The sequence below is a fragment of the Prionailurus viverrinus genome, chromosome E1 (assembly GCF_022837055.1).
Source record: "Prionailurus viverrinus isolate Anna chromosome E1, UM_Priviv_1.0, whole genome shotgun sequence".
Taxonomy (NCBI): Eukaryota; Metazoa; Chordata; class Mammalia; order Carnivora; family Felidae; genus Prionailurus; species Prionailurus viverrinus.
Genome location: NC_062574.1, coordinates 11,181,992 through 11,204,029, shown reverse-complemented (window position 1 = coordinate 11,204,029; position 22,038 = coordinate 11,181,992). Strand labels below are relative to the sequence as shown.

General features: G+C 60.3%; 2 protein-coding genes across 4 annotated transcripts in view; one reads left to right on the top strand and one right to left on the bottom strand.

The window, feature by feature from the left end:
• Positions 1–7,313, top strand: part of LLGL1 (LLGL scribble cell polarity complex component 1) — a 17,920-nt gene extending 10,607 nt beyond the window's left edge. For both annotated transcript variants that reach the window (XM_047832616.1, XM_047832617.1), the window contains exons 14-23: positions 560–852; positions 1,190–1,337; positions 1,602–1,755; positions 3,710–4,005; positions 4,519–4,783; positions 4,970–5,084; positions 5,282–5,394; positions 5,677–5,797; positions 5,942–6,021; positions 6,651–7,313. In XM_047832616.1, coding sequence (XP_047688572.1) covers positions 560–852; positions 1,190–1,337; positions 1,602–1,755; positions 3,710–4,005; positions 4,519–4,783; positions 4,970–5,084; positions 5,282–5,394; positions 5,677–5,797; positions 5,942–6,020 — 1,584 coding nt within the window. In that variant the 3' untranslated portion in view covers position 6,021; positions 6,651–7,313. The remainder of the gene's footprint in view (positions 1–559; positions 853–1,189; positions 1,338–1,601; positions 1,756–3,709; positions 4,006–4,518; positions 4,784–4,969; positions 5,085–5,281; positions 5,395–5,676; positions 5,798–5,941; positions 6,022–6,650) is intronic.
• Positions 7,252–22,038, bottom strand: FLII (FLII actin remodeling protein). Of its 2 annotated transcripts, none has more exons than XM_047832614.1 (30): positions 21,883–22,038; positions 20,092–20,202; positions 19,707–19,778; positions 18,431–18,511; positions 18,047–18,132; positions 17,762–17,923; positions 17,364–17,467; positions 15,397–15,572; positions 15,145–15,302; positions 14,230–14,314; positions 13,674–13,821; positions 13,367–13,503; positions 12,956–13,168; positions 12,491–12,670; positions 11,762–11,844; positions 11,554–11,628; positions 11,230–11,313; positions 10,942–11,113; positions 10,291–10,395; positions 10,009–10,200; positions 9,631–9,819; positions 9,400–9,539; positions 9,058–9,304; positions 8,762–8,916; positions 8,586–8,646; positions 8,372–8,500; positions 8,182–8,288; positions 7,983–8,088; positions 7,799–7,864; positions 7,252–7,714 (listed from the first exon to the last, which is right to left on the bottom strand). In XM_047832614.1, the coding sequence occupies exons 1-30, from the start codon at positions 21,943–21,945 to the stop codon at positions 7,580–7,582; spliced, it is 3,822 nt and encodes a 1,273-aa protein (XP_047688570.1). In that variant the 5' UTR covers positions 21,946–22,038; the 3' UTR covers positions 7,252–7,579. The 2 variants fall into 2 exon arrangements, with proteins under 2 accessions (XP_047688570.1, XP_047688571.1); XM_047832615.1 differs by having other exon boundaries at positions 13,367–13,500.

Below are 22,038 nucleotides of genomic sequence, written 5' to 3'. Positions count from 1 at the left end.
AGGCCAGCCAGGGAGGTGGAACCTCTAGGGGGCCTGGAGTCCAAGCTCTGGCCGCAGGGAACCACACCAGGGGCGGGAGCACGGGTGTTAGGTGAGCACTGAGAATGGGGACCAGCAGGTCTGGGTCGCTGCCGTGCCCCAGCACTCAACACGGTATATGGGGCTCAGTGGGTAATTACCGTTAAATGAGAGACAGGCTAGTGGGGGGTGCTTTGCTCCAAAGGCCAGTGGGTCTTGGTGACTGCTGTTCCCCTCTCACTCGTGCAGTATGCAGAAGGTGCTCAATGTATGCTCATTGCTAAAGGGAGAGAGACTTGCAGGGGTGGGATATTGTGCTCCTGGAAGGCAAGGACCAGCTGGTCTTGGTCACCATTGTGTTCCCCAGTGCTCAGTGAAGGCCCTGGTATACACTAGGCTTTCAGTGAGTGCTTGTTAAGCGGATAAACGAGAGACAGTACTGGGACTGGCCTAACGGTGGCTTTGCAGGCTCAGGTGGGGCCCAGGTAGTCCTGTCCTCCACACTGACCCCTCCCCCACCCTGCCATGGCTGTGTTTTCAGGTGCTGGTGCTGGAGCTAAGTGATGTGCCATCAGAACAGGCGGTCAGCGTGGCCAGTGTGGACCTCCTCCAGGACCGAGAGGGCTTCACGTGGAAGGGCCACGAGCGGCTGAGTCCGCGCACAGGGCCACTGCCGTGGCCCGCTGGCTTCCAGCCCCGAGTGCTGGTTCAGTGCCTGCCACCAGCTGCTGTCACCGCTGTCACGCTCCATGCCGAGTGGAGCCTCGTGGCCTTCGGTACCAGTCATGGCTTTGGCCTCTTCGACTACCAGCGCAAGAGCCCTGTGCTGGCCAGGTGTGTGTGTGGGGGGCCCGGAGCCCGGTGAGCGGGGGCTGTACTTGCACCTGGCCCCAGCCTCCTGTGAGACCTTTGGTGTCTCCCCACACCTGTCTGGGCCTCAGTTTCCCCGTCTGAGATCTGACATGGTGCAGGTAGGGCGACCTTAAAGCCGCCTTCCCCGCTGGCAGCTCTGTCCTTATGAAAAGTGCCGCTGGCAGAGTCTTAAGCGCCCCCGGCTGCTGGGTTCGAGGGGCAGAGGGGCTCCGGCTTCCTGAGCCACGGGGCCGGCAGGAGCGCGGCGGCTGCTCCAGGAGTCTGCTCCGTGGCACAGCTGGCACCTGCCTGCCCCCAGGTGCACCCTGCACCCCAACGACTCCCTGGCCATGGAAGGGCCGCTGTCCCGGGTGAAGTCGCTCAAGAAGTCTCTGCGCCAGTCTTTCCGGCGCATCCGCAAAAGCCGAGTCTCGGGCAAGAAGCGGGCCGCTAATGCCAACAGCAAGGTGAGGCGGGGCTGCGCTGCCCGGATGCCACCTCTCTGCCTGCTGGGGCCAGGCACAGCAGTGGAGCCTCAGCTCCGAGAGCCAAGTGTCTGTTCCCTTCAGTAGCCCCGGCCCCTGGGCCCCCCTCCCATCCACCCCCTTCCCCCCCCCCCCCCCGCCCTGCTGATCAGGATGAGCCGGGGAAGGTGCTGGGATGTCGGCACCAGGCTATATGGGAGCAGAGGGGGTTGGGGAGGTGGAGTTCTGGAGGCTGTGCCCCTCCAGTTGCAGGAGGCCAATGCGCAGCTGGCCGAGCAGGCCTGCCCCCATGACGTGGAGATGACCCCCGTGCAGCGCCGCATTGAGCCCCGTTCTGCCGACGACTCCCTCTCGGGTGTTGTTCGCTGCCTCTACTTCGCTGACACGTTCCTTCGAGATGGTGAGGCCAGGGGGATGGGCTGGGGGGATGGGCCTGAGCCGGCCATCTAGGAAACAGGGAAGGGTGGGACCGCGCCGTCTGGGAGGTTGGAAGGCACTATGCGCTGGACTGAGCTGGCGACAGTGCCCTGGCCACCCCAAGTGGTCCCCCCTGGAACTTCCAACTGTGAGGGGTTGGTGAGTGAGCCGGGCCTCTGAGACCTGAAGAGGTAGAAGGGAGCCCAAGATCTGGGGGAGGAGAGTGTGGGGGTCAGCCAGTGCCAGCGGCTGAGGTGGGTATGTGTTGGGGAGATGACCCGGGCGTGGTGGCTGCAGAGGATGGGGAGGCTGGGGAGACGCTGGGTGCTGGCCACCTCACTCTGCAGTGGCGAGGGCCCTGAGTGGTGGGAGCCCCGGGACGGTCCTCTGCAGACCAATGTGGTCTGGTTTATTGACTGATTCACTGATGGATTTTTACCTTGTATCATGGAGAATTTTAACCATACACAACAACAGGAGTGCAGTCGCCCCACAAAGACAGCCAGCCATCTGCTGCTGCACCGTCCCCGCCCCACACGGTGGCTTTTAATAAATTTTTATTTATTTTTGAGAGAGAGAGAGAGAGAGAGAGAGAGAGAGAACAAGTGGGGGAGGGGCAGAGAAAAAGAGGGACAGAGGATCTGAAGTTTGCTCTGCACAGACAGCAGAAAGCCCAAGCAGAAAGCCCACTGTGGGGCTTGAACCCATGAAGCATAAGATCATGACCTGAGCTGAAGGCAGCCGCTTAACTGACGAAGCCACTCAGCCCCCCCCCCCCCCCCCCCCAGTGGCTTTTATCTTGCTGGAGCATTTTCAATGAATATCTGTACATCAGGACTTGAGTGTGTGTCTAACAGACATAACCGACAGCCATGGTGCCTGCATCGCACCCCGCGGAACTGGTGCTGATCCAGTCTCTTGTCACACTCGGGCTGTGGTGGCTTTCTCCTTTCATCTCCAAAATGCCTTTTTATAGTTGATGTTGGGTCAGCATCTAGTCATTCTGCACTTGGTGTTTCACTGATGTGACTTTCAGGCTCTGAATCCGAGCAGGGACCCCCCCCCCCCTCCCGCCTTCTGATGTCATGTATTTGTTGAGGATCTTTTATCCAGTGGATTTTCTCAGAGTCTGGACATGGTAGCCGCAGGCTCTTTACCTTGTTCCACTGTCACCATGAGAAGGCTTATGGCGTTCAGGTTCCCAGCTGGCTGGGTGTCCTAGGTCTGGGCAACATTTTGAGTTGCTTATTTTCCCTGGGGTTTGGCTCCCCCTGGTGGTTGTTGCTGAGGCCACCGATTCATCAAGGGCACACAGCAGTGGCTGCTGGCTCCTGCTGGCTCCTGCTGGCTCCTGCTGGCTCCTGCTGGCTCCTGGACATTCAGCTGTGATTCTCCACCAAGGACCTTCCCCAGAGGTTCAGCCCACACAGGGAAAGCTGGCTAGACAGCGTCCTGCAGGCCTCATTTCTTTCCAGCCCGGCCCCGAGGACTCCACGTCTGGCTGTTGGGCCGAAAGCACACGGTGGGGGGTGGGCTGTGGCCAGCTGGAACGCATCTGCAGGGTGCGGGCTGGTTCCAAGTCTGTCAGTAAGACTAGTGATGGCATATGGTGAGGGGGTGTCAGGGCTGCATGGGGTGGGGGACTCTGTTCCTGAAATGGGGGCTGAGGGTACAGTGGGATGGGGTTAGAGAGATCAGGGTCTAGTTTGGGTGCCTGTTGACGTCCTCGAGGCCATTCCCACTTCTGCAGGAGGGCTGTATCTGAGGCCCCAAATTTCGTCAGTAATATAGAGAAGGTGCCTCGGGCCTGAGGCCCTCTGAGGTCCCTGGGGAGGTGTGGGACACGAGAGAACTGATTCCGGGGTATCCGGAGAGGAGGGGAGGAACCTATATCATGCGGCCGACACCCCGCCTCACCAGCTCCCGTCGTCCCGCAGCGGCCCATCATGGACCCACCATGTGGGCAGGCACCAACTCGGGGTCCGTGTTTGCCTACGCGCTGGAGGTGCCGGCGGCCGCGGCAGGTGGTGAGAAGCGACCCGAGCGGGCGGTGGAGGCCGTGCTGGGCAAGGAGGTGCAGCTGATGCACCGTGCACCCGTGGTGGCGATTGCCGTGTTGGATGGGCGCGGCCGCCCGCTGCCCGAGCCCTATGAGGCCTCTCGGGATCTGGCACAGGCGCCTGACATGCAGGGCGGCCACGCTGTGCTCATCGCGTCTGAGGAGCAGTTCAAGGTAAACCACCGTGGCGACCCTCCTGGCTCCCACCTGACACCGTTAGACCTTCCAGGAACTCTGTCCTCACTGTGCTCCCCATCTGCTGAGACCCCCTGTCTGCCTGAGACACATGCCCCTGGACTAGCAGAGATGGCCCCTGGAGAACCCAGATGCTCCCTCAGCCAGCCACATCCCCCCAGGACCCTCCTGCCTCACCGAGTCCCTGCCAGGACCCTCTGAAGACTCCTCAGGGCTCTGTCTGGCAGGAACTCGTGACCTGAGTGGATACCAGCCACCTTACCCTTACAACCCAGTGTGACTGGTTTGGCCACAGATGGGGGTACCCTGGGAGGTTTCCTAGGTGAAGTCTGAGGAGAGGGTGCCCAGGCGGGAGGCCGCCGGGCGGCCGGGGCTGCAGGCCCAACTGGCAGGCCGGGTTCGGGGCGGGGGCTGGTGCCCGCATCTGGGAGGGTGGGCCCTGTGGGTATGGACAGGGCCAGCCCCTTTCACCGGCCGCCCGCCTGCCGCCAGGTGTTCACACTACCCAAGGTGAGCGCCAAGACCAAGTTCAAGCTCACGGCCCACGAGGGCTGTCGGGTGCGCAAGGTGGCCCTTGCCACGTTTGCCAGCGTGGCCTGTGAGGACTACGCTGAAACCTGCCTGGCCTGCCTCACCAACTTGGGCGACGTGCACGTCTTCTCGGTGCCTGGCCTGCGGCCCCAGGTACACTACTCCTGTATCCGGAAGGAGGACATCAGCGGCATCGCCTCCTGTGTCTTCACGCGCCACGGCCAGGGTGAGGGGAAGGCTTCTTGGGGCAGAAGCGGCCTGAGCGGGGCTGGAAGAGTTGCTGGGGAGCGTCAGCAGAGGGGCCCCAGGGCGGGCTCGGGACTGGCCGGCACAGGCCAGGGGGAGGCCACTGAGGGATTGTGGTTGCAGTCACACCCCCTAACTGCACCCCACTCTTCACCCGCCCACCCAGGTTTTTACCTGATTTCTCCATCGGAGTTTGAACGCTTCTCTCTGAGTGCTCGGAACATCACAGAGCCGCTCTGCTCTCTGGACATCAGCTGGCCCCGAGATACCGCCCGCACCAGGTGTGTGGGAGGGGCAGCCCAGGGGGCCTTCACTAAGGCTGGTCTCATCCTCATGCTCGGGTCCTGCGTGGAACGAGGGTGGCCCTCCCTCGTGTCACCCCGCTCTGGTCCTGGGCCCCAGGAGAGGGAGGGTAGGGTCTGGCACTTGAGACTTGAGGCGCCTGCTTGTGGCACCCATCGTGGCCTCATCTCTACAGCCACAGGCTCCGAGAGTCGCCCAAGCTGAGCCAGGCTAATGGGACCGCAGGCGTGGTCCTGGCCCCAGGGAGCCGCGACGGAAGCCCTGGTCCTGGCCGCAGCAAGGGAGCTGGTAAGGACGCTGGATGTGAGGTGAAAGTGGCAGGATATCCACGCAGCTGACGCAGGACGGGGGGCAAGCCTCCGTAGGTGGCAGCAACCTGACAGAGGCTGGAAGCCTGGGTGGGGGGGCCAGGCCAGGCAGGAGTGGGGGAGGGGGGTGGCGGTCTGCCTGCAGTCCCAAGTCTCCCTGTGGGCTGGGTTTGGGTCCGAGTCAGGTCCCCAGGGGATGGAAGGTAGAGTGCAGAGGGTGCCCAGATGGCCAGGTAGGGTCCCGATCATTTCCTTCCTGCAGACACCCCAGAGCCACCCGAGGCCACGCTCTCGCCCATGTCCATTGACTCGGCCACCAGTGCTGACACCACACTGGACACGACAGGGGACGTCACGGTGGAGGACGTGAAGGATTTCCTGGGGTGAGGCGGGTGGGCGGGTCCGCAGAGGGGCTGCCCTGGGTCCTCCCCAGCCTCCCTCTGCTACCCTCTGCCTGCTTTCTGTCGGAGCTGGGCACAGAGGCCCCAGGTCCCAGGACCCTCTGATCTCCGCTCCCCTCCCCACAGCTCTTCAGAGGAATCTGAGAAGAATCTGAGGAACCTGGCCGAAGACGAGGCTCGAGCCTGTGCCATCCTGATCAAATGAGGTGCTGCGGGTTTAGGGGCCCTGGGTCTGCCTGGTCCTTACTGTTTGACAGCCCTGATTTTCACGGTTCGGTACTAGAAAGGCTAGGCCGGCTTGTCAGCTCCTGGATGGCATGGGTAGTGCTTGGAACCAGGCCAGAGCAAACCACTTAGAGGTGGTGGCAGTTCGGGGCTCAGGGGCCGGTGTGGCCAGCCCATTTTGCAGAGATGATCACTCAGGCTCTTGTGGTGGGGTCCTGCCAGGTGAGCCTGGTGAGTGGGGCCTGGATCTGGAGCCCAGATCTGGGGCCCAGAGGTCTGCCCAACCTATTCGCTGCCCGGTGCCCCTACCCACGCAGCCTGGCCCTACGCCCGGCAGAGACCCCCCACCCCCAAGCTCCCTCTTCATCTGCTGCCGGGGTTACTGCTGCCTCCTCCCTGGCCACACCCTGGGCCTCAGTGGGCCCAGCGTGGTCAGTGGTCAGACTCAGCAAGCCCACCTCTGGCTGTCCCTGCAAGACCCTTGCTCCTAAATGGGTGGGGTGGCCCTTTTGCCTGCCCTAGAGGGGGCACGGTGGCACTTCTGCAGCCAGGCCGTTTGCACTTTTCGGCTCCCTGGCTTTCTCTGACCCCTCTTCTCTTCCTTTACCAGGAAGGCCAGAACTGCTTGGCTACCCACTGCCCTTCTGGGAGCTGGGATCCAGGACCCCTGGCCCCTCCGCATAGACCCACACCTGCTAACCTACAGCCTCCAGAGGGACCTGCCCACCTCTGCCCCAGTGCGGTATGGGGGGGTGTGGGCCTGGGACTCAGCCCAGAGCCTCTGGGGTAGATTCACCTTGGCCACTCCAGTAGGCAGCCATCTGGAAGCCAGGCACTACAGGGCGAGGACTGCTGGGCCTGGCAAGCCCCATGCCACCTCCCACTCAGCACACCGTCCTTCCCCACTGCCTTTGCAAAGAATATTTTTCTAACGCCTGTGCCGGGCTGGACAGGCATTTCTAAAACTATTTTGGTACTTGCTCCTGGGCCAGCACCCACCCCCCCTCCCCAAGTCTGTGATGTGCGCATATATACGACTGGGAGTTCTGCCGGGCACCCAGGACTGGGGGCCCAGTCAGGGTGTGTGCGTGTGCGTGTGCGAGCGTGTGTGTGTGTACGAGGGTGGGGGGCGGGGAGGTCGGTCAGGATGGATATCCCTGTAGATTGTACCTTGGGGTTTTTTTCCTGTCATTTTGTTAAAATTAGCGCTGTTTTGATATTAAAAATACTGATTTTTAATATTGAAAATAAAAGCATTTAATATCTCTTGAAAGGCAGCCACATCTGCTTTATCCCTGGTGGGGAGGAGGCGTCACACAGGAGCTCAGGAGGGAGGGACTCCAGGTGTCCAGACGCCCGAGGGCACCGGTCAGGGTCTCCCCGTCGGTGCTGCTGGGACTGTGGCGCTGGGGACTGTGGCGCTGGGGGTGGTGGCTGGAGCAGGGGCCGCCTCTGCTGGCAGGCAGTGGATGGACAGAGGCCCTTCCCCGCCCTGGCGTGGGGTCACAGCGGGGGCACTGCAGGCGGGTGATGGCTGCCCTAGGCCAGGGCCTCGCGGAAGGTGCTCCAGGCGTGGAAGCAGCGAGTGAAGGCGTGCTGCTCGTTGCCCTTACGGACCAGGCGCAGGCGGCGGGTCTTCTCGTGCTCCTTGGATCGCATGTGCTGGATGTACACCTGACCGACAGGAGAAGGCGTGAGTCTTGGGCGGTGCACCGGGACCGCCGGGCCCAGCCCCGGCCCTCCCCACCACCGACTCACCTGGCAGGCCTTCAGACTCAGCTTGATCTCCACCTGGCTCGTCTGGGTCCCCACCCACATGTAGACCTGTGGGGACAGCAGGACAGGTGGTCTCACGGGACCTGAGAGTACCCCCATTCCCGCCCCGGGTTCCCATCTACCAGCAGGTAGGCCCCTTGAATGGGCGGGGGGGCAGGGGGCTCACTTCTTGGCCATTGTCTAGCAGCATGATATCATCATCCGCCAGGTCATCTTGGCAGAAATCAGAGCACTTCTCGGTCACGGCGAAGTAGCCCTTCTCATTGGAGCACCTGGAAGTCAAGGGTCAGGGAGAGGCTGAGGGTCGCAGGAGCCTGCCGGGACTGAGGAGGGAGCGCGGGGAGAGGTATGGGCTCTGGCCTCACCGGAAGAGCCGAGTGTGCTTCATGTATTCGGCGTCACCGTCATAAGGCTTCTGTGCCCCGATGCCCACCCAAAAAAAGTTCTCGGGCTCCTCACCTTCGTTGATGACCTGTGGGGAAAGCGTCTGTCTGGCCCAGGTCCCCTGTCGGCCCTCACACGACTGCCTGCCCACCTGCCACCCGCCCTGGTCACCTGCTTGCTATAGGAGGCATCAAACATGGTGTTCAGGATATCTTCCGCAAGCTTGGCCTCGTCCGGGTCCGCAGCCCGGCCCACCCACGCGTATACGATGCCCTGGTTGTCCTCACTCTCAAAGGGAACCTGGGGAGCGTGCAGGGGGTTCAAGTCAGGTCCCGCCTACAACCCACCACCCTGAGCCACAGTGCTGGCTGCACCCACAGCCCACCTTGAGGATAAAGCAGAACTCGGAGTTGAGGAGGCTGGAGTCTGTGTTGATCTGGATGCACCTGGGGAGTGGGAGAGGTCAGCAGGGAGGTGCTGCTGGCCACTGACCCCCGTCTGCCCACCATATGCTCCCAGTCCCACCCCCTGCGCCCCCCTCCCCCTGCCCAGGCCAGGCACCGGGTGCAGAGGGCGCTGCCATTGGTGCGAATCTGGTAGAGGCTGGGCTGCAGGGCACCCTGAGCCGCCTTCCTCTTGCCGCGGTGGATGATGAACTTTCTCTTGAAATGGGACAGGAACTTGGGGTTCTCCTGCTGCTGTGTCATGCGGACCACCTGGGGGTGTGGAGATGTTAAGGACAGCTCCTTGGACCCCCGCCCTGCCCCTCAAGCCAAGCCTCCCCTGGGTCTGAGTCCCTCTCAGGAGGTGGGGGGGGGGGGCGGTGGCTGGAGCTGGGGTGGGCGTGACAGACCTACCTCTAGCTTGCCGGGGAAAAGGCTCTCGAACTTCTTCTGCAGGCTGAAGGTGAAGGTGAGCCAGCCCATGTTGGAGGCTTCCCGGCCCTGCCAGAAGTACACGATGCACTGGAAGTCCTCCTCCGGCTGCTTCTCCTCTGCCTCAGCTGCTGCTTCCTCGCCTTCTTTGCCCTCCGCCCCTGCTTTCTCCTCCTCCTTCTCTTCCTTCTTCTCCTCCTCCTCCTCGTACTCCACGGGGACCCAGTACCTGGGGGGTGGGGGGGTCAGAGAGCGGTGAGCGGGGGCTGGAGGCCCCTAGCCCCAGGGGAGGGGCCGGGCGACGGAGGCGCGCCGCGTTGACACCTGCAGAGGAAGACGTAGCAGTCCTGCGTGTAGAAGTGGCCAAACTCCTCCTCCGGCAGCCTCGCGAACTTCTTGCCCTCGAGCACAAAACCCTCCATGCCGTCCAGGTCCTCGTTCCACTCCTCCATCAGCTGCTCGGCCTGCAGGCCACAGCCGCCAGTCACCACCGGGCAGGGCAGGCCCTGGGCCAAGTCCTCCCGCCCCCGCCCCGCCCCCGGGCCCCGCCCCCACCTCCGCCAGTGCCATGGGCGGCTGCCTGGGCAGGAACAGCGCGGTGAGGTCAGCCTTCATCTGCTCTTTCTTCTCTGCGTCGCGCTTCACTTTCCCGGTGAGTCCCGGGCCCTGCAGCACGGCCTCTGCGTTGCGCGTGTAGTCCACTGTCAACACGTCGTCCCAGTTCTTGAACTTGGCCTTGAACACCTGCCAAAGGGATGACAACACCAGCTGGAGTGGGGGTCTGTTGCGGTTAAGGCAGAGGTCGGGTGGCTTGGGGGACGGGGTCCGGAAAAGCGGGGTGTGGTCTAGAAATGAAGGCGGGGCCTGGTGGCCGGAGGGGCGGGGCCCGGCAGGATAGCTGGTAAGAGGCCGCCGAGAGAGGCACACACGCACCTGCGCCTCCGTGCCCTCCAGGCTGCGGCTGACGGTGGCGTGCCGCGGCCTGTGCAACATCCCGCACAGCTCCTGGCCCAGCTTGAGGGCAGCGGCGCGCACCAGGCGCGGGGACTTGCGGCCCAGCCAGATGAACACGTCGGACCAACAGTCCAGGATGTACACGCAGCGCGTGTCCAGCAGGCTCTGCAGCTGCGGGGCAAAGGCTGGAGGTCAATGCTGATGCCCCACCACCACGGAGGGGTCTTGGCTCCCTCGCCCTCCTCCCTCTGTGTGTCTTACCAGCCGCATCCTCGGCATCAGTTCCACCTTGGGACGTGTCTTATGTTCCACAGAGAGCTTGTAGTTGATCTGTGGCAGCTCCAGATAGCCCAGGCCCAAGCCCACCTGGCAGGATGAAGAGGTGGGCGTGGCAGGGAAGGGTCTGGGGGAAGGAGCCCAACCCACCAGCAGCCCCCTGCTTTGGAGTCTGGCCTCTGCCCTGTTGTGGGTGCTCAGGACCATCGCCTGCTCCTCTTTGGACCTTAGTTTCCTCCCTCCACCAGTGTTTTAAAGGCATTCTATCAGTGGAAGGGCTTTTAAATGGTGCTTTCCCTGCCAACCCTCTCCAGGTCCTTACTGTCTTTTCTAATCTTCTAACTCGTCCTTTTCTTGCTTGCAAAACCCCCACGGGCTTCCCGTCACCTGCACAATTAAGGCCAGGTTCTCAGCCCTGGAAGCCAGGCACTTTGCAGCCTCTCTCTCTAGCCCCACCTTCCTGGAAACACACACCCTAACACTGTCTCTCACGGCCTCACTCAGAGCCTCTAGACCTTTGCTCTGGCTATTTCCTGTCCAGAAGGTGGCACCCTCTCCCCACCCAAGTCCACAGCCACCACAGTGGTGCGAGGCTCAGGAAGTCAGGCCAGCCCTGCACCCAGCACCACAGCTCACCTTATACAGCTTGGGCTGAGGTGGCCAGAAGTCATCAGGCACATGCTTCTTGATCTCAGAGGGCTCCCCGCCCAGCGCCTCCCAGAACTCTGGGGACTCCTGACCTTGTACCAGCAGTGTGATCTCTGCCTTCCCTTTTCGCTCGTTCTTGTTAATTTTCTCTGCAAAGAGCCTGGAGGGGGAGTGGCGTGCAAAGCCCTTGGTGAGTCCTGTGCCCCTTCGTAGAGGTGGCAGTCGGTCTTTGCAGAAGACACCCCACCATGTCCCAGCAGGGCATAGTCCTCGTACCTGGCCTTGGTGGTGCTACTCAGTGTGGCCTGGGCCCCCCGCCACACATAAATGTCCAGCCCTCGATCCAGCAGGAAAACAAACCTGGATGGGAGGGGCAGAAGGGGCGGTGCTAGACGTGGGCAGCAACTGCCCTCATGCCCTAGACCCGGCCCCAATCCCTCCTTATGGGGTTTATCCCCCTTGTGGGTACCACGAAACTCGGTAAGACAGGGGTCAAAAGGATTGCTGGAAGGCTTCTTCTTCTAAAACCCAAATCTGCCCCCCACTAGTGGGGAGGAGGTCTGGGCTCAAGCACTCCCACCTCAGGTCATGGGGGCCTACCTTGGGTCCAGGGAGGCCCCCTTGAGAGGTACAGGTTCCAACTTGATGTTCTTTTTCCCATACACACGGTACATCCTGGCAGCAGAGCGAGAGTGACCAGGGGGTGGGAGGTAGGGACACGAAGGGGCCGATTTAGCCCTAACACCCTCTCCCCCAACCCTTCCCAGCTGAGTCCAGGTTAGTGCCACCTACCCACACACCCCCTCACCTGGTGACGTAGTGTGTGTCCTCCACAGTGTAGAAGCCACTGGCTGTTCCTCCCTCAATGTAGGAGATGTCGTTGTCAAACACCTGTGTGTGTGAGGGTGTGGTCTCTTGTCACTGAGCTACCCCCCCCCCCCCGGCCCGCCTTCAAATACCTCCTGTGAGGGGGGCAGAGTTGCCTGACCCTGCATCAAGTGCCACAGATCCATGATGAAGTTCAACAAAACAACAACAAAGAAGAACAAGATCTGTGTCTATAACCGTAAACTCGTTATTTCAATGTTACCAGCTACAAAACTATGTGTTCGTGGTGCGTTCACTCTTGTTAAGGTTTAGCCGCACACAGCATGTCTAGATACGCGCGTGTCAGGGCACAGGACCAAGCAGGTTCATGGAAGACAGCAGAGTAAAGCGTCGTGTGTCTGGGCATCTCCACGTAGCCAGCTGGCGGAAAGGACAGCACAGCTTGCTAACCCTGCTCTCTGACTCAGGGTCCTGCGCGTGGCCCCGCCTCCTTGGCGCTATTGGTCCCAGCTCCCCAGCTCTCTCTTGGCCACCGGCCCAGGCTCCCCACCACTGGCCTCACCCAGTTCCCTGACTGCCTTAGGTCTCCACCCCTAACACCTCTGGGTCTGCAGTGTGAGCCAGAGGTCTTGGCCCGCCCTCAGCCTTTGGCCGCGCCCACGTCCCGGTCCCACCCCACCCAAGGCCCCGCCCTCTGGCTGGCTGGCACCTGCAGGAACTCCTCGCTCTCATCGCCCATCTCCTCCCGCACAGTGCGACACTCGGCACCAAGATAGTTACGCAGGTTCACGGCATGGATGGCAGAGCAGGCCTTCTTGTCCAGCGTGGACTCCCCGCCTATCCAGTAGTAGATCTCCCAGTTCAGTGAGCCACTGTCATCCAGAAAGGTCTGGTGGGGGGTGGTGGGCAGCATAGGCCATGTCAGCCCTGGCCAAGGCGTCCTGGCTTCCCAGCTCACCCCCCAAAGGCCACTCTAACGGCCACAGACTCCCCAGTCCCACAGTGGGCTAGGCTGTCACACCTCTGCCTAGGACATCCCCACCCCACCTCCTCTGCAAAGCCCTCCCCCTCCCACCTTGCCTCAAGGAACAAAACTGTGGAGCTGGGGGCCCTGAGCCATCTAAGATAAGGTTACTGGGGGGTCCTAGCCCCCAACAACACGCCCAACTCTCACCTTGAGTACAATGTAGCAGTCAGCCTCATAGAACTTGCCATGGAAGGCTTCCTCCACCAGCACAGGCACGAAGTTCTCGATCTGCCAGATGGTCAGGCCAGGCAGCTGGCCCACGTCCTCCGTGAAGAACTCAGAGTAGTCAAGGCGTGGCTTCTCCAGGCTCTGGTCCCAGCGCCGTGCCTTGCCCCCAGGGGCTCGCGCATCAGTACTTTCCTGGGGTCACGGTCACAAGGCATGGCTTGCCTCGTCACAGTCACTCAGGCAGATCTCTATTTGCTACCCACCTCAGGGCCTTTGCATGGGTTGTCCTCTCTACCCAGGACCCACTCTCCCTCTTGGCTTGGGTCACACAGTCTGTCTTAAGAAGAGCCCAGGGACACCTGTCCCCTCCCAGCCCCTGACCTGGCTTACCTCCTGCTTTTTGTTCTTCTCCTGGGCCACATCCGACATGCCCTTCAGCACCTGCTTAGCCTGGTCATCCTGGGCTGAGTCCTTGCGCCTCCGCAGCCGCATCTTGCGAGCCAGGGGGTCCTTGGGCCCACTTACTGCTTAGGGGAGGAGTAAATAGCTGGGCCCTCGGGCACGAGCCAACCAGGGGCCAACCCCATCTCCCAGGATCCAGAAGCTATGTGTGTCCCACCCAATGTACAGATGGATAAGCTGAGGCCGGCAGAAGCACGCCCCCGGCTCCCAGACCAGCCCGACCTCCTCTGCTTACCAGCTGCTGCCGCAGCCACCGTGGCAGGGGAGGCACCTGCCAGCCGCAGCTGGTTCTGCAGCGAGAAGTCGATGTTGTACCACTCAGCAGCACGGTCGGCGGGCTTGGGAGGCATGACCAGGCTGGGGTTCTCCCGCACGTCCAGGACCTGCCTCGCGGGGTGAGCAGAGGTGGTGGGCCTGAGATCCACCGCCCCGTCACACCCACCCCTGTCGCTCTCGGCAGCCGCTAGTGCTGAGAGGTCCAGGGCGGGGGCTGGGGTTCTTTCTCATCCCAGCTCTGCGGCCGCCCCTCGTGGGCTTTGGCTTTCCCATCTGTGAAACGGGACCTTGCAGGCTGGTCACGGGGCTAAAACGCTGCCATCAAGCACGGGACGGACACGGGGATGCGGTTCACCTTCTCCCAACCGTGGCCCTGCCGCCGCTCCAGGGGGCCTCTGCTGGGTGTCCCCACCCCAGTGACACTGCTTTGTGCGCTCTTTCCTGAGGGGGTGTCTGTCTGCACCTCCGCCCTCCCCATCAGGCCCCTCTTGGCACTGGCCCCGGCCTGCCCAGACCTCGATCTCCGTCAAGAAGTGGATGGCCTCTGGGAGGGTCACCAGGCGGTTCTTGTTCAGGACGAGTTTCCTCAGCTTTGTGCACCTGTGAGGACAGAGCCGGAGCCTCAGGGAGGTGACAGATGAGGTTGCGGGGGAGGCAGGGAAACTTCCAGGACCCAGAGACGGGGAGCCGGGTAAGACCAGAGGAACTGAGTAGCCCAGCTAGTTACGAAACCACTGGGTTTAAACAGGCCGAGAGAGGCAGGAAAGGCTAACGCAAGCGGGACTGGAGTCTCCTCAAGCTACGTGACTGGGAAGATCTTCTAGTGGCTTCTACGCAACGGCAGTTTTCAAAGAGGCCCTCTGCAGAGTTAAAGGCTCCTGCACGTGACCAACAGGACACTAAAGATCATTCTCGGGGACGCGTGGGTGGCTCAGTCGGTGAAGCGTCTGGCTCTTGATTTTAGCTCAGGTCATGACCTCACGGTTTGTGAGACGGAGCCCCACATCAGGCTCCACACTGACAGCAGGGACCTGTTTGGGATTCTGTCTCCCTCTCTGCGCTCTCCCCTACTTGTGCTCTCTTCCTCTCTCTTGAAAAATAAACAAATATACTTTAAAAAAAAAAACAAAAAACACCATACTCTGTCCTCAAATTAGCTTGGAAGCTGCTGAGGGGTCCTCTGTTCTCTGCCTGAAGGACTTCTCAGAGTGTTGAGGAGGCCATGCCAGTGGACACAGTGACCTCCAGAAGGAGACAGACATGGCGCTGTGTCCCAAACTCACGCTGGCACAGGACGTGGGTCTTGACCCACAAAGCCAAGTTAACCCATCCATGTTGCATGATGGGCAGAGATTGCAGGGGGGCGGTTCTGACTACGAATCTGGGGTTTTCTGTGCCATAAGTCTCCCCGCCCCCACTCGCCCCGGCACCTGCAGAGGCTTTCAGGGATCAGCTCCAGGTTGTTGTTGGCAGCCATGAACTCCTCTAGGTTGGCCAGCTTGCCGATGCCCGAGGGCAGCCCATCGAAATCCAGCTTGTTGGAGTTCAGGTACAGCTTCTTCAGCTTGGTCAGTTTGCAGATGGCTGACTAGAGGGGAGACACGGGCAGGGGGCGGGAGTCAGGGGCAGGAGCCAGGGCGGCTCGGCAGCCTTCCCTCTCCCCACCCTAGGCCCGGACGTACGGGCAGTGAGGTCAGCTGGTTGCGGGACAGGTTCAAGGTCTCCACGTGCACCCACTGGTCAATGCACAGGGACAGCTCCGAGATCTGGTTGCTGCTGAGGTTGAGGCGGCGCAGGCTGGGGAGGGTGTACAGGCACTCGGGCACCCGCGTCAGGTCGTTGCAGGAAAGGTCCACGTCTGGGGTGTGGAGTGGGGTGCATCAGCTGGGGCCCCCGCAGCCCGCTCCAGGGGCAGCCAGCCCTAATGTGAGCCCCACCTCCACTGCCTCCAGGCTCTGCGGCCTGAAGCCAGTGACTTAATCTCTCTGAGCCTCAGTTTCTCCATTTGGAAAGACTTCCTCATACTGCTGAGTCTAGCCATAAAGCCAGTGCTTGTTACTGGCACAAAAACAGACACTCAGATCAACGGAACAGAACAGAGAACCCAAAAATGGACCCACAAATGTATGGCCGACTAATATCCAATGGATAGTTGACAAAGCAGGAAAGAATATCCAATGGAATAAAGACAGTCTCTTCAGCAAGTGGCGTCGGGAAAACTGGACAGCAACACGCAGGAGAATGAACCTGGACCACTTTCTTAACACCACACACAAAAATAAACCCAAAATGGATGAGAGACCTAAACGTAAGACAGGAAGCCATCGAAATGCTCGAGGAGAAAACAGGCAACAACCTCTTTGACCTTGGCCACAGCAACTTCTTACTCAACACATCTCCGGAGGCAAGGGAAACAAAAGCAAAACTGAACTATTGGGACCACATCAAGATAAAAAGCTTCTGCACAGAGAAGGAAACAATCAGCAAAACTAAAAGGCAACTGATGGGACGGGAGAAGATATTTGCAAATGGCTTATCAGATAAAGGGTTAGTATCCAAAATCTATAAAGAACTTCTCAAACTCAACACCCAAAAAACAAATAGCCCAGCAAAGAAATGGGCAAAAGACATGAATAGACACTTCTCCAAAGACATCCAGATGGCCAACTGACACATGAAAAAATGCTCAACATCGCTCATCATCAGGGAAATACAAATCAAAACCACACTGAGATACCACCTCACACCTGTCAGAATGGCAAACATTAACAACTCAGGCAACAACAGATGTTGGCGAGGATGCGGAGAGAGAGGATCTCTTCTGCATTGCTGGTGGGAATGAGAACTGGTGGGGCCACTCTGGAAAACAGTATGGAGGTTCGTCAAAAAACTAAAAATAGAACTACCTGTGACCCAGCAAATGCACTACTAGGTATTTATCCAAAGGGTACAAAAATGCTGATTCAAAGGGACACATGCACCCCGATGTTTACAGCAGCACTATCGACAATAGCCAAAGTATGGAAAGAGCCCAAATGTCCACTGATGGATGAATGGATAAAGAAGACATGGTATATATATATATAGAATGGAGCATTACTCGGCAATCAAAAAGAATGAAATCCTGCCATTTGCAACTACGTGGATGGAACTAGAGGGTATTTTGCTAAGCGAAATTAGTCGGAGAAAGACAAATATCATAGGACTTCACTCATATGAGGACTTTTAAGAAACAAAACAGATGAACATAAGGAAAGGGAAGGAAAAATAATATAAAAACAGGGAGGGGAACAAAACATAAGAGACTCTTATATACAGAGAACAAACAGAGGGTTACTGGGGAGGTTGTGGGAGGGGGATGGGCTAAATGGGTAAAAGGCACTAAGGAATCTACTCCTGAAATCACTGTTGCACTATAAGCTAGCTAACTTGGATGTAAATTAAAAGAAAAAAAAAAAAAGCCAGTGCTCATAATTTGGTGTTACCACTAGCTGTCACGGGAAGGAAAGAACTACTCATTAACATAACCGCGTCCTTTGCCCTCTGGCAGGTGGGCAGACAAGCAGGATCTATCCCTTCCTCCATAAGGGAGCAAGGAAGCAAGGGACCCGAGGGGACCAGAGACCGAGATCACCCAGGGACTGCCAACCTGCGAGGTTGCTCAGGCCCTCCAGGCTGGTGGGGAGGTTGCTCTGGGTGCGCTGGGTGTTCCTCAGGTGCAGGGTCTGCAGGGCCGTCAGAGCTGGGAGCTGCCTGCAGGGAGACGTGGGTGGTCAGGCCGGGGGCAGGCCCAAGCGCACGGGGCTGAGAGGGTCTCAGAAGACAAGGTCAAGGGCGGCTGTAGGGTGGGGTAGACAGGACTCAGGACTGAGGTAGGACCTGATACTTAGGAAAGACGGGGCCTGAGGGGCCCAGCCCACACAGGAGGGGCAGGGATGTGGTGGGGGCCCGAAGCAGGAAGGGCCAGGGCTACTGGGGAGTTGAGGGACAAGGCCAGATTCCCCAGGGTGGGTTCGGGGGTGGGGCGTGGTCTGAGGAGGCGCCCACCGGAGCTGTGCGTGCAGCAGCGGGTTCCCGTTGAGCACCAGCGTCTGCAAGTGCACCAGGCGGCGCATCTGTGGGGGCAAGCTTTCTAGACGGTTCTCACTGAGGTCCAGGTACAGCAGGTCGGTGAGGTTGATGAAGAGCTGGTTGGGGATGGTGTCGATGCTGTGGGTGGGTGGGGGTGGGGCAGGGAGGGGCCGTCAGGGCCAGATGTGCCCCTCCTGGATGGATGCAACCCCGTGTTGCAGTCCCCCCCAGACTCTGCCCCCCACCCCAGCCGACAGGCACCTGTTATGGCTGAGGTTCAGCACCAGCATGTTCTTGGCGTTCTCCAGCTCCCGTGGGCATTCCGTCAGCTGGTTGTAGCTCAAGTCCTGTGTAGAACGGGCGAGGCCAGGTCAGGGGTGTTAGGGCCAGCCTTGGGGGTCAGATGGGGGACTGAGGAAGGAGTGGCTGAGGAGCTTTCGGGGCCAAAGGCAGACAGTCAGAACCCCGAGAGGAAGGGTGCCCAGGTTAGGGATCTGACTCCATGAATGAGCTCAGGCAAGGCACTCTAAAGCCTCAGTTTCTCCATCTATAGAACGGTATAACAGCAGCTGAGGAGACCACTCTAATAGAGGAGAACTGACTGGTGGGCCAACACAGGCGCCAGGTGGGTGGGTAGCCACTGACCAGAACCGAGAGATCATCCAGCTTGAAGATGTCATCGGGGACTCCGGAATTCTTCAGGCTGTTGGCTCGAGCCACGATGGCCTGGGGATACACCATGAGAGTCCATGACTCCCGGCTTCCACCCCCAGGAAGCAGCAGAGAGATCAGGGAAGGACACCTCCCCAGGAAACCCACCAGAGGCCAGGCTCAAGTGCCGTCCCACCCTGACTTTTGCTCATAGTCCCTCTACCTGGAGAGCTCTTCCTAGCCCCCCTTGATGAGCTCCTATGCACGCCTCAAAGCCCAGCTCGAATGTGCCCTGAGCCCAGTACAGCATGCTCAAGGAACCCTTTTGACTGAACAATCCCTCTTCTTCCCAAGTCCAGAGGGCGAGATAAATGCGTAGCTCTGAGGCAGAGGGTCTAGGGCAGAGGAAGGGGGCTGGACCAAAGAGAAATCAGAGTGTGGACTGACAGCAAGTCTGTTTTCCTCCTCTTGGGGCTGAAACCTCATCTACAGACATGCAGAAAGTCTGAGGGGGAGAGAGAACAGGCCAGAGAACTGTGCCGCGACACCACAACCCGGCTGCGACCAATTCTCCTTCAGCCTCCGTGTCTGTGCAGCACCACACTGCCCCTTCCCAGCGTCACCCACGGAACCCTCCCCAGACATGGAAGGGGCCTCGTCCAAAGTCATGCAGCCAGGAAGTGGCAGGGCCCAGATTAGAACTCAGGCAGCCCAAGTCCAGAGGCTGGGCTCTTAACAGCTCAGGGCTCTGGCCTTGGACAGAAAAAACCCTCACCGAGGCCCGAAGGGTCTGGCTGGGGACCTGATGTTCTGGGACATCAGAGGCTCCACGGAGAGCAGAGGGGCGAGAGGACCGCTCTGACCAAACCGCACTCTACCCCAGCTCTCCCCCTGCCTGGCCAAGTGACCTCAGCCTCGGGCAAGTGACCTGGCTCTGTGGCCAAGTGTCTGCATCTGTGAACTTGGCGAAGGTCAGGACGATATGAAAAAAAACCCATAGGGAAGAATTGGAACAGTGCTTGGCTGCTGTCAACTGTTCTCACTGTATTTGTCTAAAATGGGTGGGAGTTTGGGTGTTTTACATATTTCCCCCCCACGCATTACTTAATGCAGCGGATTACGACGTCCTTTCCCCTTTAGGAACAGGTCCCCGAGTCTGACACAGGATGGGCAGAGGTGCTGGTCCAGCCTGGGGTCTGGCCCTGCCCTCACGCCACTGGCTGGACTCTGGCCCCAGCCCCCAAACTCAATGGCCTCTGGCAGCACTCACCCTCAGTGACGGCAGGCTGGACAGGTCCCCGTGAAGCGTGGTCAGGTTGTTGTGACTCACAGACAAGTGCTCCTGGGCCAGGACGGGGGAGCAGAGGCTCAGGCTCAGCAGTGTGGGTAAGGTGTCTACAGAGTCCCCTACTGCCACCAGAACCTTGTACCATCCAGGGGGCCCTCAGCCACACACGCTCAGCCCACCTCTTGCAGCCTCCCACCCTCCCTCCCTCCCACGGTGGCCTTTTCTTGCATACCTCCCAGGACAGGGTGCTCACTCCATCTCATGGCTGTCAGCATCTTCCTCTATGTCAACTGCCTTCTGTGCAGGCTTGCCCACCTGGCCCAGCCCAATCCACAGGGACCCTCCCTGACTGCCCAGAGCCCCTTACCAGCTTCTGCAGGGCTGCCAACTCCTCTGGGAGGTAGCAGAGGCCCGTGCGGTTCAGCTTCAGCCATCGCAGACTGGTCATGGCCTTGACATTCTCAGGGAAGTAGCCGCCCTGGGGGTATGTGTCATGGTGAGACTGATTGGGATGACGGGTGCCCCTGCTCCACCACCCTCTGTGTCCCCCCGTTTGCATGGGAGCCTTGGGAGAGCAACAGAGCCACCTCTCACCAGCTGTGTGACCCTGGACAAGTCACTTTGCCACTCTGTGCCTCAACTTCCCCATCAATGTAACAGGGCTAATAAGAGCTCCTCATGATAAAAGTGTTAGGACCGACTAATTATCAGGATGGCTATTGGTCTAAGATCTCTTGTTGGATTCTGAGCCCTCAAAGGGCCAGGACGGAACTGGCTTGTTCCAGGGGACAACCCAGTGCTCAGTTGTGTGGTTAACTTGGCTCAAATGCCTGTGCCTGCCATTCCAGGCCCTACCTAGGCCTCCAGAGATGGGGGGACTCCTAAGGCTCCAACAAGGCCCTGACTGTGCCCCAACCTGCCATCGGCATACAAGCCATTGCCAAGGTCCAACCCCCTGTGCAAGGCCTTGTTCATGTCTTCGTTCCCCACATTCGAATGCCTGCCTCAGTACCCCTAGCCCTTATGGCAGGCAGTCTGAGGCATCACGTGCCTTCAGCGCCCTTGGCTGGTGTCCCCATTCCCCTAGAGCCACATTCTCAGTTGGTGACTCAGACTCTCCCAGTCTGGAGAGGACAATGGAGACCTCAGGTGAGGATGGTAGGGATGGGGACGGAGGAAAGTGGTGTGGCCGCCTGGGCCCTGGGTCAAAAGTGTGTGCACATGTGGGTAAATGCAGGAAGGACCTGCCAGCCTCCTCAGCCCTGGTCTAACCCAACCTTAGTCAAACCCTAGGCCCCCCCAATGCTGAAGACCCAGGCTGACACGACACTGACCCCAGCCTCAGCTGCTTGCTCACTGACCCCTCCTGTGCTGGGCCAGCTCTTCCTTCCACTCCTCTGGTTACCAGCACTGCCCACCTCATTCTTGACCCTCTAGAACCCCCTCACCCACCAACTGGCTGGAAGGCTGGGCTCCAGTTCCTTGAGGCCCTAGTCTACCGGTCCAGCAGCTGCTCAGACAGCAGCCACCCCAAGGCCTTGCACATCAGCCTGACAGTCTCCACACCAACTAATCCATGCCTCTACATTACAGTCCCTTCACCGGATGACAAAACCCAGACTCTGAGAGGGGAAGTGACTTGCCCAAGACCACACAGGATGGGGTGGCGGTGGCAGGGACAGGGCAGTGATGAGTGTGCTCCAGACCCGCCCCCGACAGCCAGCCGACAGCCGGTAGCCGGCCATGAGTCAGGGCCTGGCTTGGGCGTATGACCTCAGAGGGGCGGGGAAGGAGGGCCGGGGAGGCGGGAGCGGAGGCTCGCGGCCCCCCAGACCACTCTCCGGCCCTGGCGGGGCCCAGACGCCCGGTCTGGGACGCGGGGTGGGGGCCCCCAGACCACTCCCCGGCGTGACTCCGCCCCCAAGCGTCCGTCAGGCCCAGGCCGGCCTCGCTCTTCCCGTGCGGGCCCTGAGCTGAGGCGTCGGGGGTCCGTTCCCGGCAAGGTCCCGAGCCCCGGGGGGAGCCCCACCCCGGGCCGTCCTCAGTCCTGGGCGGCGCGGGGCCCGGAGGCGGGCGGGACAGGAAGCAGAGACCGGCGCGGGCCCGGGCGGAAGAGACGGCCTGGAGGGAGGCCCGGCCCCACGCCCGGCCAGCTCACCTTGAAGTCGTTGCCGCTGAGGTCCACGCCGCGCACGAACGGCAGCACCCCGGTGGCCTCCATGGCGCCGCTCTTGCTGCGGGGCCGTACCGGGCGCGGGGGGCAGCGGGGCGAGCCGCGGGCTGGGCCAACGCTGGCTCCGCCCTTTTAACCCGC

Coding starts and splice junctions, on each gene's coding strand:
- FLII (XM_047832614.1), bottom strand. CDS start 21,945: ATGGAGGCCACCGGGGTGCTGCCGTTCGTGCGCGGCGTGGACCTCAGC. Junction 15,303..15,396: donor ACCAGCTGACCTCACTGCCC/GTACGTCCGGGC, acceptor TCTCCCCTCTAG/TCAGCCATCTGCAAACTGAC. Junction 14,315..15,144: donor ATCCCTGAAAGCCTCTGCAG/GTGCCGGGGCGA, acceptor CTGTCCTCACAG/GTGCACAAAGCTGAGGAAAC.